Source organism: Heterodontus francisci, chromosome 6, assembly GCF_036365525.1.
Source record: "Heterodontus francisci isolate sHetFra1 chromosome 6, sHetFra1.hap1, whole genome shotgun sequence".
Classification (NCBI taxonomy): Eukaryota; Metazoa; Chordata; class Chondrichthyes; order Heterodontiformes; family Heterodontidae; genus Heterodontus; species Heterodontus francisci.
Genome location: NC_090376.1, coordinates 122,477,845 through 122,495,527, shown reverse-complemented (window position 1 = coordinate 122,495,527; position 17,683 = coordinate 122,477,845). Strand labels below are relative to the sequence as shown.

Here is a 17,683-nt window from a genome sequence, read left to right as displayed (position 1 = left end):
GGATTAACATTCAGTGGGCATCCGATTTTTAAATTGTTTAAGAGACTGGGATTCCAATGCATGATGAATGTAAAGCAATTAGAGAAAGCAAATCATTTGTAGTTAGTATTTAAAAAGCACATTTCATATGTACATTACAATTATAAAGATATCGTTTCACATTTCAGGTATTTTTTAAAAGTAAAATGAACGGATATTATGCTTCAAATATTTTTTTTTAGAGATACAGCACTGAAACAGGCCCTTCGGCCCACCGAGTCTGTGCCGACTATCAACCACCCATTTATACTAATCCTACACTAATTCCATATTCCTACCACATCCCCACCTGTCCCTATATTTTCCCTACCACCTACCTATACTAGGGGCAATTTATAATGGCCAATTCACCTATCAACCTGCAAGTCTTTGGCATATGGGAGGAAACCGGAGCACCCAGAGGAAACCCACGCAGACACAGGGAGAACTTGCAAACACCACACAGGCCGTACCAGGAATTGAACCCAGGTCGCTGGAGCTGTGAGGCTGCGGTGCTAACCACTGCGCCACTGTGCCGCCCAATTACATCGTGATTTTTACCTTAATCATTTTCAAAAGTGTTTAACATTTCCTTTACTCATCAACACTTCTGCATATATATTAATTCCCAGAGAAATCCATTTCATTTGCCTGGAAATTGAGTAATACAATTTGAAAATGAGGAGTTTTAGTTTTATATACGATTATTCTGAAGTGAAGTCTGTGTTTATTGCCCTTATCTATGGCCACAATCAGACCACAGTGTACAACACAAGAACAGCAATGTAAGCAGAAAATCAGTTAAACAATTCACGCTTTGATCTCAATTAGCACTGTCTGTTGCCAGCAGTAGAGGTAATCCTTTGTTATGTGATAAAATTCAATGTTTTACATGGAAGTTACAGCACAGAAACAGGCCATTCAGCCCAACTGGTTTATGCCGGTGTTTATGCTCCACACGAGGCTCGTCCCACTCCTCTTCATCTCATTCTAACAGCCTATCCTTCTATTCCTTTCTTCCTCAAGTGTTTATCCAGCTTTCCTTTAAATACATTGATGCGATTCGCCTCAACTACCCTGTGGTAGTGAGTCCCACATTCTCACCTCTCGGGTAAAGAAATTTCTCCTGGATTCTCTATTGGATTTATTAGTGACTATCTTATATTTATGGTCCCTGCTTTTAGACTTCTGTATAAGTAGAAACATCTTCTCGACAGCTACCCTATCAAACCCCTTCAAAATTTTAAAGCCCTCTATCAGATTTGTCGCCTGTTATCCCTTTTGTGAACTAACACCTCATTTATACTATCATAGCAACTTCAATTAAAATTGTGCCTAGCTCATTATTATAATTGTGTTAACTGCTTCAAATTACTGACCTGTTTACATTCGCAGGAAGGGAATACAAGATTTTGGCTCATCTCAGATCTTTAAAATATGCTTATCTAACCTTTACTTTGATAACTTGCACACACAAGGGAGTGGTGGAATGCACATACAACTGCAGTGTTCTGCTGTAATTGTTTTTAAGAAATTAATTTGTGGGATGTGGGTGTCACTGACAAGGTTGGAATTTATTGTCCATCCCTGGTTGCCCTTGAGAAGGTGGTGGTGAACCACATTCTTGAACCGCTGCAGTAGGTGTGCTGAAGATACTCCCACAGTACTGTTAGGGAGGGAGTTCCAGGATCTTGAACCAGCAACGATGACTCCAGCACTGGAGAATTTACTCCTTAATTCACATTGACTTCAATTTTGCAAGAGCTCCTTGTTGATGCCACACTCGGTCAAATGCTGCTTTGATGTCAAGAGCAGTCACTCTCACCTCACCTCAGGAATTCAGCTCCACATTAAGATCAAGGCTGTAATGAAGTCTGGAGCTGAGCGGCCCTGGCAGAACCCAAACTGAGCATCAGTGAGCAGGTTGTTGCTGAGTAAGTGCTGCTTGATAAAACTGTCAGTGACACCTTCCATTACTTTGCTGATGATTGAAAGTGGACTGATGGGTGGTAATTGGCTGGACTGGATTTGTCCTGCTTTTTGCGAACAGTACATGCCTGGGTAATTTTCCACATTGTCAGGTAGGTGCCACTTGGTGTAATGCCAAAGAACATATTGAACTGCTGGGGACACAAACTTAAGAGGGCAGAGAATTGGAACATTTACTTCACATTACCCACAAAGATAAAGCAATTGTAACAGATTGAATGTTAAAGAGTAGGATTATTTCAGCTATAAAATATGTTAATCAGTGTTCTGTTAAAACAAAATGATTTATTTTACATATAGAATGTGCTGGTTAATTGCAAACTCAGTTATAGTGATCCTGATATTAATGGTCTGCTGAGTGTGATTATAACTGAGCATCATCAACATTGGAACACAGGAATAGGAGCAGGCCATTCAGTTAGACCATGGCTGATCTGTGACCTAACTCCCTATCCCTGCCTTTGCCCCATATCCCTTCATACCTTTGGATAACAAAAAAATATCAACCACAGATTTAAAATTAACTTTTTAAAAATTTGCTCTTGAGATGTGAGCATCACTGGCAGGGCTGCCATTCCCAATTGCCCTTGAGAAGGTGATGGTGATCTGCCATTGTAAACCGCTGCGGTCTGTGTGGTGTAGGTACACCAACAGTGCTTTTTATTTCTGTTGTGGTTTGACGCAATTGAGTCGTTCGCAAGGCCATTTCAGAGGGCAGTTAAGAGTCGACCACATTGTTGTGGATCTGGAGTCACATGTAGGCCAGACTGGGTAAGGGTTGGGTGATTTCCTCCTCTGAAGGACATTAGACATCTAGCATCAATTGCCGTTTGCAGAAGAGAGTTCCAAACCTCTACCACCCTTTGTGTGAAGAAGTGTCTCACTGTGCCCCCCTCGGCCTAGACTCCCCAACTTGCAGAAATAGTTTCTCCCAATCTACCCAGTAAGTTCCCATTAATATCTTGAAAAATTCGATCAAAACATCTGTTAACCTTCTAAATTCCGGGGAATACAAGCCTAGTTTTTGTAACCTCTCCTAATTGGAGTGCAGGTATCATTCTGATAAAACTACACTGTGCTCCTTCCAAGGCCAAAGTACCCTTTGTAAGGTGTGGTGTCCAGACCTCTCAGTACTCCATGTGTTGTCTAACCTAGACTTTGTACAGCTGAAGCATGACTTCTACCTCCTTGTATTCTAGTCCTCTCAATATAAAGGTGAGCATTTCCTTAGCCTTTTTGATTATTTTCTGTAACCCTCCATGACATGTTAATGATCTGCATTCAGCCCCAATTTCCTTTTCCTCGCAGTTCAGTTGTCTAGGCCCTAAGCTCTGGAATTCCCTCCCTAGACTTCTCTTCCTTTAAGACGCTTCTTAAAGCCTTGCCCTTTGACCAAGCTTCTGGTGATTTGTCCCAATGTGTGGTTCAGTGTCAATTTGTGTCCGATAACAGGGATGTTTTGCTACGTTAAAGACTCTATTTCGATGAGATTTGTTGTGGTAGAAGTTGAGTGAAATATTTCTCTATATGGATCAGTAGACTTGATTGGGCGAACAGTCAGTTTCTATCTCAGCATTCGATGATTCTGTGGTTATTGAGTTCATATTACCTTTTAAGAAGAAATTAGATAGTTGGTTGAAAAAGAGGAGTATTGTGAGGAATGAGTAGGAGATTCCAAATAGAATAAGTGGAGAACATGGGGGAGAGGTTGATGCAGACTTGCTGGCTGAAGACATGTTCAGATTCCATGGTTATTGAATGGATGAGCTGTCAGTCTTTCGTTTTTATAACTAATGGTGCTACACACAATGAAGATCAGTGGAGAATTAGTATTGTCAGAAAGAAGTGTCAGGAAGATTTGTTTGAACTGACAGGGCCATTTTAACACTAGCCTTCTGGGTTAACGAGGTGGATGGGTCAGTTAAAATCGCACAGGTTATTCACCCCTCCTGGAGCAGTTGATTAATGATTTTAACCTACTCTTGCTGAGCAAGGCAGAAGGACATCTGCTCAAAGCCGGCAGAGTTCTTGCTCTTTTTTTTCAATAAACATGTAAAATCTTCAGGAACTGGCTGCAATTTTAACTCGACAGCCTCTACAGGAAGCTACAGTATCATTCCCGCTGGGGAAGGATTGGATGGCAGGTGGGCAGAGGATTAGGAACAAAAGAGGTGCAGACAGGTATGTTATTTTTCTGAACTTTCCTTGTGTAGCCTGGAGGAGCAGGATCACACGCAAAGCTTTAGCCTTTCCTGCTGCAGAAATCCCCATTGCAAGACATCGGTGGGGTGTCTTCAGTAATTGATTCAACTACGGCAGTTCACACACCACATGTTTCACGGTTAAGTTTCTAACACACATCATCGCCAGCGGGTGTGAACTAGAAGTTTGTCTGCTCAAAACAGCCTCAGTTAAAGTTGGTCAGTTACTTTTATTTAAACATTGGTGAAAGGGTTTGGTTGTTCTTTTGTAATCCGATGAACAGTCCTCACAATGGTATAGTACTAAAGGGTCATAAATCTGACTACACAAAGATAGCAAAAGTGTATTAAATATTCAGACATTAACTTTGCTGATCAGAAGTGCTATCCTTGAGAGTTTCCATCTAGTACAGATTTTCCTACATTACACAGTGACTACATTTCAAAATACTTCATTGGCTGTAAAGCACTTTGGTGTTACCCTGAAGTTGTGAAAGGTGCTATACTATGCAAGTTCTTTTTTTGTTTTATACAAAGTGGCTTTAAATTACAAATGGTGAACCCATTTGCCACGCTGCTATTAGTTATTGGGTAGCGTTATATTATTGGATTAGTAATCGGAGTAATGATTGGATAGCCAGGAGTACAAATTTCGCCATTACAACTGGGGAATTAAAATTCAATTAATTAAATCTGGAATAAAAAGCTAGTATCAGTAATACTGACCATGAAACTAGGGGATTGTTACAAAAACTCATCAGGTTCACTAATGCCCTTTAGGGAAGGAAATCTGTTGTCCTTACCTGGTTGACTCTTAACTGCCCTCTGAAATGTCCTAGCAAAAAGCCATATAATTAGCGATGAGTAATAAATGCTGGCCTTACTTTATTGCCCCCATCCTGTGAATGAATTAAAAAGAAAATCAGTTCCTTTTTGTTGTTAACAAAAGGCGTATTATATGCACAGTGCTACCTTCATCTAATTCCATCACTTTGTTTAGGTGGATTTCTCGTTCTGATTTTTTAAATGTTTTCCTTGCAATGCCCACAATGTGTGAAAAGGTAAAGCTTGAGACAGGAGACAGCAACAGATACAGTGAAGTCATTCACCAGGAAATAGGAGGCTGCTGATCTTTCAGGTTATGAAACATCTCGATTTTAATTCTGTTAAAGCACAAAACAAAGATGAGTTTATTAATGATTAAATTCATGTAGGTGCTTATATGTTTGATGTTTATTATCTTTTTTAGCTTGTAGTTCCTGCCATCGTTAACTGAAGCCAGCACAAATTTACAAAACATCAGATACATAGAATTTACAGCACAGAAACAGGCCATTCAGTCCAACTGGTCTATGCTGGTGTTTATGCTCCCCATGGGCTTCCTCCCACCCCACTTCATCTCCCCTAATAATATAACTTCCTATTTCTTTCTCCCTCATGTGTTTATCCAGCTTCCCCTTAAATGTATCTACACTATTCACCTCAACCACTCCATGTGGTAGTGAGTTCCACATTCTCCCCACTCTCTGGGTAAAGAAGTTTCTCCTGAGTTCCCTATTGGTTGTAATGGTGAGCATGGTCTATGCATAGCTTGAAGTGGCTCAGTGGATAGCATTCAGGCCAATGGTTCAGACAGATGAAAGTAGAAAAATCAACGTGATGTTCCCAGTGCATCTGCCCTCTCAGGTTAAAGATCCCACAGCAGAATTTTGATGAGCAGGGGATTTATCTTGTGTGTCCTGGCCAATATCTATTCCTCAATGAATATCACAAAAAAATTCTCTCAATTTCACATTGCTGTTTGTGGGAGCCTTGCTGTGTGCAAATTGGTTGCCATATAGATTTCCTACAATGGTAACTACACTTCCAACAGTACTTCATTGGCTGTAAAGCATTTTGGGACATCCTGTGGTCCTGAAAGGTACTATATAAATGCAACTCTTTCTTTTACATCCCTCCCTTCCCATCCCCCAACAAGCAGAAACATCTCAACATCTACCCTATTGAAAAATATATCAGGTCGCCTCTCAGGGCTCTCCTTTCTAGAAAAAAAATGCGCTCCAGCCTCTTCAGTCTTTTCTGATCACTGTAGCCTCTCAGTTCTGGTTATCCTCCCAGCAAATCTGTTTTGCACCTTCTCCAGAGCTACTGCACCCTTACTGTAATATGGAGACCCCAGAACTGTGCACAGTACTTGAAAGGGATTGTAAAAAAAAAATACAGGATGTAAAAGTGATGTCTAAACACACCAAAGCATCATTATACAACACAGGGGGAGCCATTCAACCCATCGAGCCTGTGCCGGCTCTTTGCTAGAACTATCCAATTAGTCCCACTGTCTGGTCCTTTCCCCCACAGCCCTGCAATTTTTCCTTCAAATATTTTTTGAATGTTCCTCTTTTTCTCTTAAACCCTGCTTCCCATTTAAAATTTATTTCATTTATTTTTACCTTTCTATTTTGAAGATGTTTGCAGCAATTTTATTTTTCCCCCCCTCTTCTCCCAGCTGTGGGTAAATCACAAATAACTCAACCTCGGTTCAACCCTAATCTAAGAACAGCAGAAGGCCATTCAGCCCTTCAATTAGATTCTGGTTGATTTACCCTCCCTTCCTGATGACCTACCTTGTTTAATCTCTATGCATAGCCCAACAGCCACTGGTCTCCAGGCTTTCTAACTTCATTCATCTAACCTCAACATCATTCACTGGCCGTACAACTGAAGCATCACATCCTCACCCTTGCATTCCAACCCTCTTGAGATAAAAGCCAACATTCCATCAGACTTTTCTTGATTACTGTGTCTTTTTGTACATGGAATCTACACCACAGAAACAGGCCATTCGGCCCAACTGGTCCATATGATCCACACAAGCCTCCTCCCACCACTTTTCATCTCACCTATTAACATATCCTTCTATTCCTTTCTCCTCATGTGTTTATCCAGCTTCCCCTTAAAGGCATCTACGCTATTGACCTCAACCACTCCCTGTGGTAGCGAGTTCCACATTCTCACCACTCTCTGGGTAAAGAAGTTTCTCCTGAATTCCTTATTGGATTTATTAGTAACTATCTTACATTTATGCCCCTAGTTTTGGTCTCTCCCCACAAGTGAAAACATCTTCTCTATGTCTACCCTGTCAAACCCTTACATCATTTTAAAGGCCTCTATCATATGTTACCCCTCAGTCTTCTCTCTTGTCTATAGAAAAGAGCCCCAGCCTGTACAGTATTTCCTGATAGTTCTAACCTCTCAGTTCTGGTATCATTCTGGTAAATTTTATTGTATATGTGCACTGGCTTTTAGTAATTCGTGTACCTGGACACCCACATTTCTCCGTTCATCCACCGTTCCTAGTCTCTCACCGTTCACAAATTTTGTTTTAAGCACGTATTCGGAGATCCATGCTGGAAATGATCAACACAGTCCGAGAGAGAAAGAATGTCCCACTTCTAGTACTGGCCTCATCATGCAGGGTCCAGCGTTCTTCCAACATTTCAAATGTTAATTAAACAATGAAGGAACACTGAAAATAGCCAAACTGCAAACACTGAAGTTAGAAAAACTTTGAAACCTGCTTTTATTGGACAGGCCTGAGGTCACACATTTACAAAATGAAACTGCAGCGAAATGAATGAGCTGAACTTATTACAGTTGTACAAGAGAACAAATTTAAATTTACATACAGCAGGACAACAGTTCCAGTTTAAATAAAATTAAAAACCTCGACTTTCCCCACCGCCTCCCCCTCCCCCCTCCCCCCCCACCCGCAAAATATAAAATTTCATTATGGTTTTCAAAACAAATCCAATAGGAAAATGATTTAAGTTAAAGCCAAAAAACAACACGTTAAAAATAATTGCTGATAAAATCCTGTCACTTTGGCAAAATAAAGGACATTTGCTATGTAACTAACATTCTATAAATCAAAATGTATACATCTGGGATAACGCATAATAACCCATATTGCACTCAATTATGTACAAGAGTATAAACAAAGCACATTTGTAAAATATACTGTATGTGTTGCAGGAGAGAGCAAGATACCCCAGTCCTGCATTCCCTCACCAATGCTTTCTCTTTTATTGAAGGCAAGACTATAAAGCTGGTCTCTGGTGAAATTTCTAAATTATTCAACATTGCACATCATGAAAATACTGTACTACAAATTCGAATGCGTACAGCAAGCTACACGCACTTGGTGATCAGATTGCTCGAGCACAGATAATTACGGTACAGTTGAATAATTACAAATGCATTTTACATTCAGGCTCATTAATGCACTGTGACAGAACATCACGGTCATGACCAGGGCTAAATTCAGCAGTGGGAAATGATGAAGCTACATGCATAAGTATTTTCACATGAAACGCAAGACAATTGCAGTTGAATCCAAAGGAAATGCAACAGCACAATTCTGTCCTCCTTTATATAGACCCATGTAACCAGCATAGAATCTACTATGCTCAACCCCTCCATTTTTTTTATTAAATGAAAACTATAATTTCAAACTTTGCTGCTCTGTTGTACTTGACATATATCCTATCTGAAATATACCTTCCTTATGTCACCTCATTTTGTCATCTTTAATAATTATGTACAGTTAATAGGTGTGTGAACAGACAGCAAAAATATTGATGCTAACATTATTTCCCCATTTTTCCAATATATTAAACATACAAATTCCATACTTTAAGATAGGCTCTTATAGCAAAGCAATGGTCCCATTTCCACCACTGAATTCTACAAACTGTACAATAAAATGCAGACAAGCAAAGCTTCTCAGAGAACCGTTAAAATTTAAATGCATTCCCCGGAGCAGAGCTCAAATGTGCAAAATACGATTTCCTTTGGCTCCACTACTAGCTAACGTCATATCTCGAGTCGTCACGACTTAGTCCGAACTCTTCTCGCATCCCATTTTAAGAGTCTTGAAAGTGTCCTGAGTGAATACATGCAGGAATGACTTGGTATGCCGATGAGAACATTCCGCCTGTGAACTTTTAAACCATGGAGGAGGAGTTGGGAATGCCCTGAACAGCTGTCCCAGTTGGAGTGCCACTGATTGCATTGAAGATGTGATATGAGTTCGGCAGGTGATTGATCTTCATTCCATCATCCTCTGGTGAAATCTTAACAAGGAAACACAACGTTAAAACAAAAGCAAAGAAGCACACGCCTAGGAAGGTGTTTTCACAAATGCTTTAATAAGCCGCAAGCAATTTCTTTCATTTGCAAAGGACTTTTTAAAAGCACAACTCAATTTACGGATTAACTCTCAGTATGCTGCACACACAAACTGATGTCATGCATTTCCAGAGTTTTACAACAGTGATATTACCATCCAATCTGCTCACGTTACGTGAGGGCAGCATTCAGAGAAATAGAAAATGAGAAAATACAAAGGTTAGTTTTCATTTAAACAGGACACATCACTGCAGTTTTATACTCTTGAGACACAAGTAATTGTAAAATTTGGGTTTCGAACACCTCCATTCCCATATAATTGATCATTAAAGTGCGTCGGTAGGACAGGCATGATGAAAGTACATTTGTTCATGTGCTTTTTTCAAAACCTGGGGATTGGCACCACAAAAAAATTTAGTGAAATTTCAGAAAAATAAAGGCTCCGCACACCCCCAAAAAATCTTCGCTGAAACTAGAATGGATTGGTTGCAGCTATGTTAACAATGTAGAATCACAGTTAATATACCTCACCGAAAGGAAGCTACTTAATACAATACAACTGCATGTTTTAGACCAGTGTTAACTTGATCTCCTTAAATTGCTTGCTAGATACCCGAAGATCTATTATTTCAAAATGATAAATTACAAAATGCTCTTCTTTTAAAGTTCATAAGAGAGAATCACTAAACATTAATTATTTTAATAAGTCATTTTTTGACCATATAGTGAATATCAACATTTTTTCTGTCCAAAGTTACTTAAATTCAAAAGGAAAAGAAATGGGAAATACACACAAAGGAGTAAAAACTGTTACTACACTTTACTGGGACAATTATTGATCAATATTAATATGTTAAAAAAATCAATTTTTTCCCCTTTTGTGTCTCAAGTTTCACACCTCTACTTTAGATATTCCCATACCAAATACAATCTCTAGCTAGAATGAAGAGTGTAGCCATATGTTTCCAGACTTCTGCCATTGCTAGTTATTAGAAAATGTATGTGGATGTTGTCTTGCCCTGTGTCTGGGAAGGTACCTGGTCTATACCAGTGGTTCCTGGGCATGGTACAGTGGCAATTAGTTTGTACTTAAAATGATAGTAGAACTGAGACGTTACAAGTATCAGAGAAGACTGACCAAAAGATAGCCAAGACAGAGGGAGAGAACAGAATGGGCAGAGTAAACGAGCAAGAAATATAAAAATCAGATTGTAAGAGCTTTCACAAATATGTAAAAAGGAATCAGTGGAGATGAATGTGGGATCCCTTAGAGGCAGTGACATGAGAAATTATAATGGGTAGATAAGGAAATGGCAGAGACATTAAACAAATGTTTTTGTGCCTGTCTCCACAGTAGAAGACAGGAAGAACATACCGGAAATTATGGGGAATCAAGGGGGGTATTTTCCCAGGGACTGGGAGGCACATTTGGAAATTTGGGGGAGAACTGGGAGAATCACAGAGAAAGAGGTCATGCCACTTCCTTGATGTGTTCCTGCCTCCTCGTGTTTTTCCCGGAAGCTTCAGTGCATGTGGCAGGAAGCCAATGAAAGCTCGTCAGCAACCAAATAGCAGCAATTTTCTGGTGGAAATGAGGTTTTACCGGCGTCACATGGGACCATCCCCCACCCTCCCCTGCTGTGTCTGCAGCTCGTCTGGTAACAGGAGGCGGTGCAGAGTGGGAGGTCAGAGCGCCACGACAAATAAATTAAATCAACCGCCTTAAGATGCAAATGACCAGCCTGAGGTCCTCTGCAGGCAGAGGCTTTGCAATTTCCTTCCAGTCTCCTGGAGACTGCAGTAAGGTACAGTGCAGGTGGTGAGGAAGTGACAGCCGTTGCCTCCAGCCGTGTCACTCCTCCATTTTGTCTTGTCCTCTTGTGCCCCATGCACATCAGCAGCATTCTCACTGGAGACACAGTGAACCCCAGCCTCGCAGCCTCACACACTGTCTCATCCTCCCACCTCCGCAACCCACTCGCCTTCCCCAATTGGACAGTGATCCCAGAGGCAGCATCTTAATTGGGCGCCTCCTGTAAAATTACTCTGGGAGGTGCACTGCTGCTGCGAATGGGGTCGGGACACAGAAATGGTCCCGACTGCCGAAAATTTTCAAAGTTCGGAAGATTCAGCCCCAAGGGTCTAATGAGTGTGAGGAACTTAAAGCAATTAATATTAGCAAAAAAAAAGTACTGGGGAAATTAATGGGACTAAAAACTGACAAATCCCCTGGACCTGATGGCCTACATTCTATTGTTTTAAAGGAGGTTGCTATGGAAACAGTGGATGCATTGGTTTTGAACTTCCAGAATGTCCTAGATTCTAGAATGGTCCCAGTGGATTGGAAGTTAGCAAATGTAGCCCTGCTGTTCAAGAAAAGAGAGAAAGAGAAAACAGGGGACTACAGGCCAGTTAGCCTGACATCAATAGTGGGGAAAATGCTAGAACCTGTCATTAAGATCCTGGTAACAGGGTTCTTGAAAAATCACAATCACAGAATCAGCATGGTTTTTATGAAAGGGAAATTGTATTTGACAAATTTATTACAGTGCTTTGAGGATGTAAATAGCAGGGTAAATGAAGGTGAACCAGTGGATGTAGTATATCTGGATTTTGAGAAGGTACTTGACAAGGTATCACACAAGAGGTTGTTACACAAAATTAGTGCTCATGGGATTCAGGGTAATGTAGCATAGATTGAGGATTGATTAACGGACAGAAAAGAGAGAGTAAAAATTAACAGGTCATTTTCAGGTTGGCAGGGTGTAGTGCCACAAGGATCATTGCTTGGGCCTCAACTGTTTACCAGCTATTTACAATCTACATTAATAATGTAGATGAGGGGACTAAGTTTAATATATCCAAGTTTACTGATGATAAAAGTTAGTGGTGAGGCCATAAAGAGGCTGCAAAAGAATATAGACAGGTTAGGTGACTGGGCAAGATGATGACAGACAGAATATAATGTGTGGAAATGTGAAATTATCCACTTTGGTCGGATGAACAGAAACGCAGAATATTTTTTCAAAGGTGAGAGACTAGTAAATGTTGAATTTCAGAAGAATTTGTGTGCCTTTATGCAAGAATCACAAAGCTAGCATGCAGGTACAGCAAGAAATTAGTGAAGTAAATGACATGTTGGCCTTCATTACAAGGAGTTGGCGTATAGGAGTAAAGTGGTCTTTCTGCAATTGTACAGGGCTTTGGTGAGATCCCATCTGCTGTATTTTGTACAACTTCGATCTCTTTACCTAAGGAAGGATATTCTTGCCTTAGAGGGGGTGAAACAAAGGTTCACCAGACTAATTCCTGGGATTAGAGGGCTAAGAACATAAGAAATAGGAAGAGGAGTAGACCATACGGCCTCTCCAAATCGCCAAAGACTTCTAAATGAATTCTGAAGAAAGGTTAGCAACCTGAAACATTAAATCTGTTTTTCACTCTCTCTCTCCCTCTCTCCACAGATGCTGCCAGACCTGCTGAATGTTTCCAGCATTATCTGTTTTTACTTCTAAACGATCAATTGGCAAAATGAAACACAGCAATCTTTGGTATAAATGACCGAAGCAAATAAGACAAAAAAAGGTAATGTTATGGTACAAGAAAAACATTTGAAGGTTACAAAATGATCCAGGATATTTGATAAGATTTGCATTCACTGGTGTGTTTTGAAGAACACTTAAGCTTGGAAGGCAGAGTAAACAGACAGTTTTCCCACCCCGGCTACTTCGAATTTTGGCCAGGTTCCAGACAGTGCAGAGTGTATATCGAGACACTTTTCTTCTTTCCCTGAAACTCTAACTTCAGAAACAAAAATCCGGAATCCTGGGAGAGGTGACGCACACCCTTTGCTACCTGTTCCATTATCAATAGTCCCGAAAGAGGTTTGCCATTTAGCTCATCAAGCTGATAAAAGCTAGAGGTCTCATTTTCACTGAACACTGGTGCTAAGGATATTACACTGCGCTTGGAGTCAGACATGGAACCCGACAGCTACTAAACCAACCCCACTCCAGCTACCTTAGTCCCATCAACCAAACTGAATTCCAGGATGACATCTGTAGGAGACCAAGAGACAATTCCAGATACAAGGAACCTGTGGGGTTGATATTTTCTCATCACTGTGTGTGGCAACATCATGAAACATATGTGGGATGACTGTCTCTGGTTGGTGTTCCTAATAAGAGTGTAAATGTGTTCCAAAAGAATGGTGTTTAGAAGTGTTCCCTCTGAGCTGTTGGGAGCTGCAACAACTTTAAAGTCCCTGCACGGGCCACGCACAGATCGGCCTCTTTAAATTACGTGTGCGTGCAAAATGTTTTTTATTGTGGCCACACACTTAAAGGAAATCGCCTGCGCACTCTGGAAATAAAAACAGGAGAGAATGTTGGTCTTTAGCATTTCATCAGAGCTACACACCAGAGGAAATTTCCTATGATCTTGCGACGGAGCAACAGCAGGATATTGGCCTCCTGACCGCCTTTTAAAGTGTTCAGACTATTGAATGCTCTCCTAGTCGGCCTCCCATCATCCACCCTCTGTAAACATAAGCTCATCCAAACCTCAGCTGCCTGTGTCCTATTTTCATCGCTCCATCACTGACCACTGTGCCTTTGGCTTAAAGTCTCAGCCTTAAGCCCTGGAATTCCCTCCCCTCTTTCCTCTTAAACTGAAGGGGAACCCACAGAAAAGTTTAAATGCCATACTAGATATAAACTCTGACAGCTCCAAGTTATGGTACAGAACAGAAGACAAACACAACAGTTTAAGACACTCCTTTATCATAGGTAACTTAAAAAAAAATTTAGTGAACGTAAACTGCCTCACATCTGTTTCACAAAAGTGCAATGCAGACACTTTAACCAGGTTTTATACAGACATCCCATCCATTTATTTTAAAAATCAAGATTGTCAATCCTAGTAATTGTTAGGAACCAACTTTTCAGCAACGATGATCCGGGTATAATATACAAACTGGAACAAACTAAAGTCCTCCCACAAAGAACAGAATGTGAAATTAACAGAGCTGAGTACTGTTCTACTATACGGCTGCATGTATGAGAAAGTGGCAGCCCAGTGTATTTATAAACATGGTACGCAAGAGTCAAATTCCTTTTGTTTTTAAGATAGTCCAAGATTTACTGATGCATGATCTCTGGCGACAGGATCACTGATCATGAAATGTAGAATTTGCAGACAGCTTTTTTTTCTCTTTTGGCATTCAGTAAATTTTGCTATACAGAAACAGAATGAATAAATGAATGTTTTCCAAGAGGTAGGTTAAAGATTTCATCTTTTTTTTTGTTGAGTAAAAGTCTTCATTTTGGAGTCATCATCTTTATAAATTCTCTATTAACTTCCGCACTAAGCTCCCTAAACCCTTGGTGCCTCACTCTCCTCCTTTAAGAAGCTCTTTAAAAGACCCAGTGCAGAAAATTGAGCACAAGATCCAGGCTGACACTCCCAATGCATAACTGAGGGGGTGCTGCACTGTTGAAGGTGCCATCTTTTGGATGAGACACTAAATCGAGGCCCCATCTGCCCTCTCAGGTGGATGTATAAGATTCCATGACATGGTTTCAAAAAAGAGGAGGGGAATTCTCCCTGGTGTCTTGGGCCAATATTCATTCCTCAACCAACATCACTAAAACAGATTATCTGATCATCATCAGGTGATCTCACTGAAACCTACAAAATATTTAAAGAGACAGACAGGATAGATGCATCTAAGATGTTTCCCCTGGTTGGGGAGTCGAGAACCAGGGGACACAATTTCAAAATAAGGAGGAAGCCACTTAGGACAGAGATGAGGAGAAATTTCTTTATTTTATTTTGTTTAGAGATACAGCACTGAAACAGGTTCTTCAACCCACCGAGCCTGTGCCGACCAACAACCACCCGTTTATACTAATCCTACATTGATCCCACATTCCCTACCACATCCTCACCATTCTCCTACCACCTACCTACACTAGGGGCAATTTACAATGGCCAATTTACCTATCAACCTGCAAGTTTTTGGCTGTGAAAGAAAACTGGAGCACCCAGCGAAAACCCATGCAGTCACAGGGAGAACTTGCAAACTCCGCACAGGTAGTACCCAGAACTGAACCCGGGTCGCTGGAGCTGTGAGGCTGCGGTGCTAACCACTGCGCCACTGTGCCGCCCAGCGGGTTACTCAGAGGGTTGTGAATCTTTGGAATTCTCTACCCCAGAGGGCTGTGGAAGCTCAGTCATTGAGTATGTTTAAAGCAGAGATTGACAGATTTCTAAATACAAATGACATAGAGGGATATGAGGATAGTTTGGGAAAAAGGCATTGAAATAGATGATCAGCCATGATTATCCCGAATGGTGGGGCAGGCTTGATGGGCTGAATAGCCTACACCTGCTCCTATGTTCCCATCATCATATTGCTGTTTCTGGGAGCTTGCTGTGCTCAATTTGGCTGCCGTGTATTGTACATCACAACAGTGACTACACTGATCATCGGCTGTGAAGCGGTTTGGGATGTGATGAGGTCGTGAAAGGCGCTAGAGAAATGCAAGTTGTTTCTATTTTCTTTTTCCAACTCGCAACCCTTCTCAACCCCCATTCTCATCAGCTAGGGCCTCTGAAAAAACAATCCACCCTTTATTGCATACAATGTGGTGAGTCACCAGCCTGACATGCAGGGCCCTCTAATGAATTACCACCCTTGCCAACATGGCATTTTCCCTGGTATTCGTTGGCTGTTATTTAGAGTACTATCAATGTGATAGAATGAAAGCAGCAGTCACCAATCCAACCAAGAAGACATGTTCACCCTACCCTTGGATTAGAACATGTAGCATGTTTTAGCATATGACTCTGAGTGCAGGCCAGCTTAACTGCACGAGGGAATCTCCTGATCTTCTTTACAAGATCCTGCCAGCGTCTCCTCCCCAGGACGGAGTGCTTCAAGCAACCCAAAGTGCATTAACGACTGATAATAAGGATAATAAGGATCGCTGCATGTAAATATCTGCTGAATGTGGGATTAAGGGAGTGGTATCAACTGTGGCTCAGTGAGTAGCGCTCTCACCTCTGAGTCAGAAGGCTGTAGGTTCAAGTCCCACTCCAGAGACTTGAGCACAAAATCAAGGCTGACGCTCACAGTGCAGTACTGAGGGAGTGCTGCAATATTGGAGGTGCTGCAACTCAGATCAGATGTTAAATCAAGGCCGTAGTCTGCCCTCTCAAGTGGATAAAAAAGATCCCTTGGCACTATTGTGAAGAGCAGGGGAGCTTTGCCGCAGTATCCTGGCCAATATTTATCCCCAGTCAATTGGTCATTATCACATTGCCGATTGTGGGGGCTTACTATATAACAGTGACTGCACTGGAAGTATTTCACTGGCTATAAAGCGCTTTGTGACGAGGCCACGGAAGGTACTAGAAAAATGCAAATATTTTTCTTGGCTCTCTGACTGCAGCATTAACCCCTTACTGGCCCAATTCAGCTGCTAAACTTTTAAACCAGCAATACTAATTTATTAAACAATATGCATTTGAAGTTGTAATGGATTTTGAGCAAGTGAAAGGTGGGGGGGGGGGGGGGGCAGCAGGTAAGAACAACAAAAGGGAAGGTCTGTGATAGGGCAGGAGGATTAAATGACAAAAGGTTTTACACTAAAAAGCCAAGGGGAGTTTTAATGGGACAAGATGTGACTGGATGAGGTGTAAATGACAGGATAGCTGCTGCCTGGACACAAGAAATGAGAAAGAAACAAGGACAGAAAGTGCTGGAAATACTCAGCAGGTCAGGCAGCATCTGTGGAGAGAGAAACAGAGTTAACGTTTCAGGTCTGTGACCTTCCTTCAGAACAACATCTGCAGCATTTTGCTTTTGCATTTGAAGATACTTACCTCAATGTTAAAATCAAATAGTTATTATTTCCTTTACACACAAGAATTATGAGGCATCTTGCCAGATAACAATTAATTTGCAAAGCACAGTGAACTATGTTTATTCTGGTTCCAGATATTCCTATGGCCACTTTTCCCATTAATATCCACTGGCTCTTATGCTCAAAAGGAAAGAAAACAAGGGAAAGGCAAGTTATTCTGAGCCCTAATAAAATGCACGATGTGAGAGAAAATTAACGTGCGTACATTAAGTGCCAAGATAGCTGTTGGTATCAGGGCCTAGGACATGCAAAGATATTAATTTTCACACCAGGCTTTACCTGAAGAATGTGCCACCTGGCTGGTTAGAAGGCAGACTGTTTCCTTTGTCACAAAATGTTTTTTTAAGAATAACGGGTACG

The 17,683-nt window shown here is 41.1% G+C and overlaps 1 protein-coding gene across 7 annotated transcripts in view; it reads right to left on the bottom strand.

The window, feature by feature from the left end:
- Nucleotides 1-8,000: 8,000 nt before the first annotated feature.
- LOC137371521 (dedicator of cytokinesis protein 9-like) overlaps nt 8,001-17,683 on the bottom strand; it is a 291,071-nt gene continuing 281,388 nt past the window's right edge. For all 7 annotated transcript variants that reach the window (XM_068034244.1, XM_068034249.1, XM_068034248.1 and 4 more), the window contains exon 53: nt 8,001-9,340. In XM_068034244.1, coding sequence (XP_067890345.1) covers nt 9,212-9,340 — 129 coding nt within the window. In that variant the 3' untranslated portion in view covers nt 8,001-9,211. The remainder of the gene's footprint in view (nt 9,341-17,683) is intronic.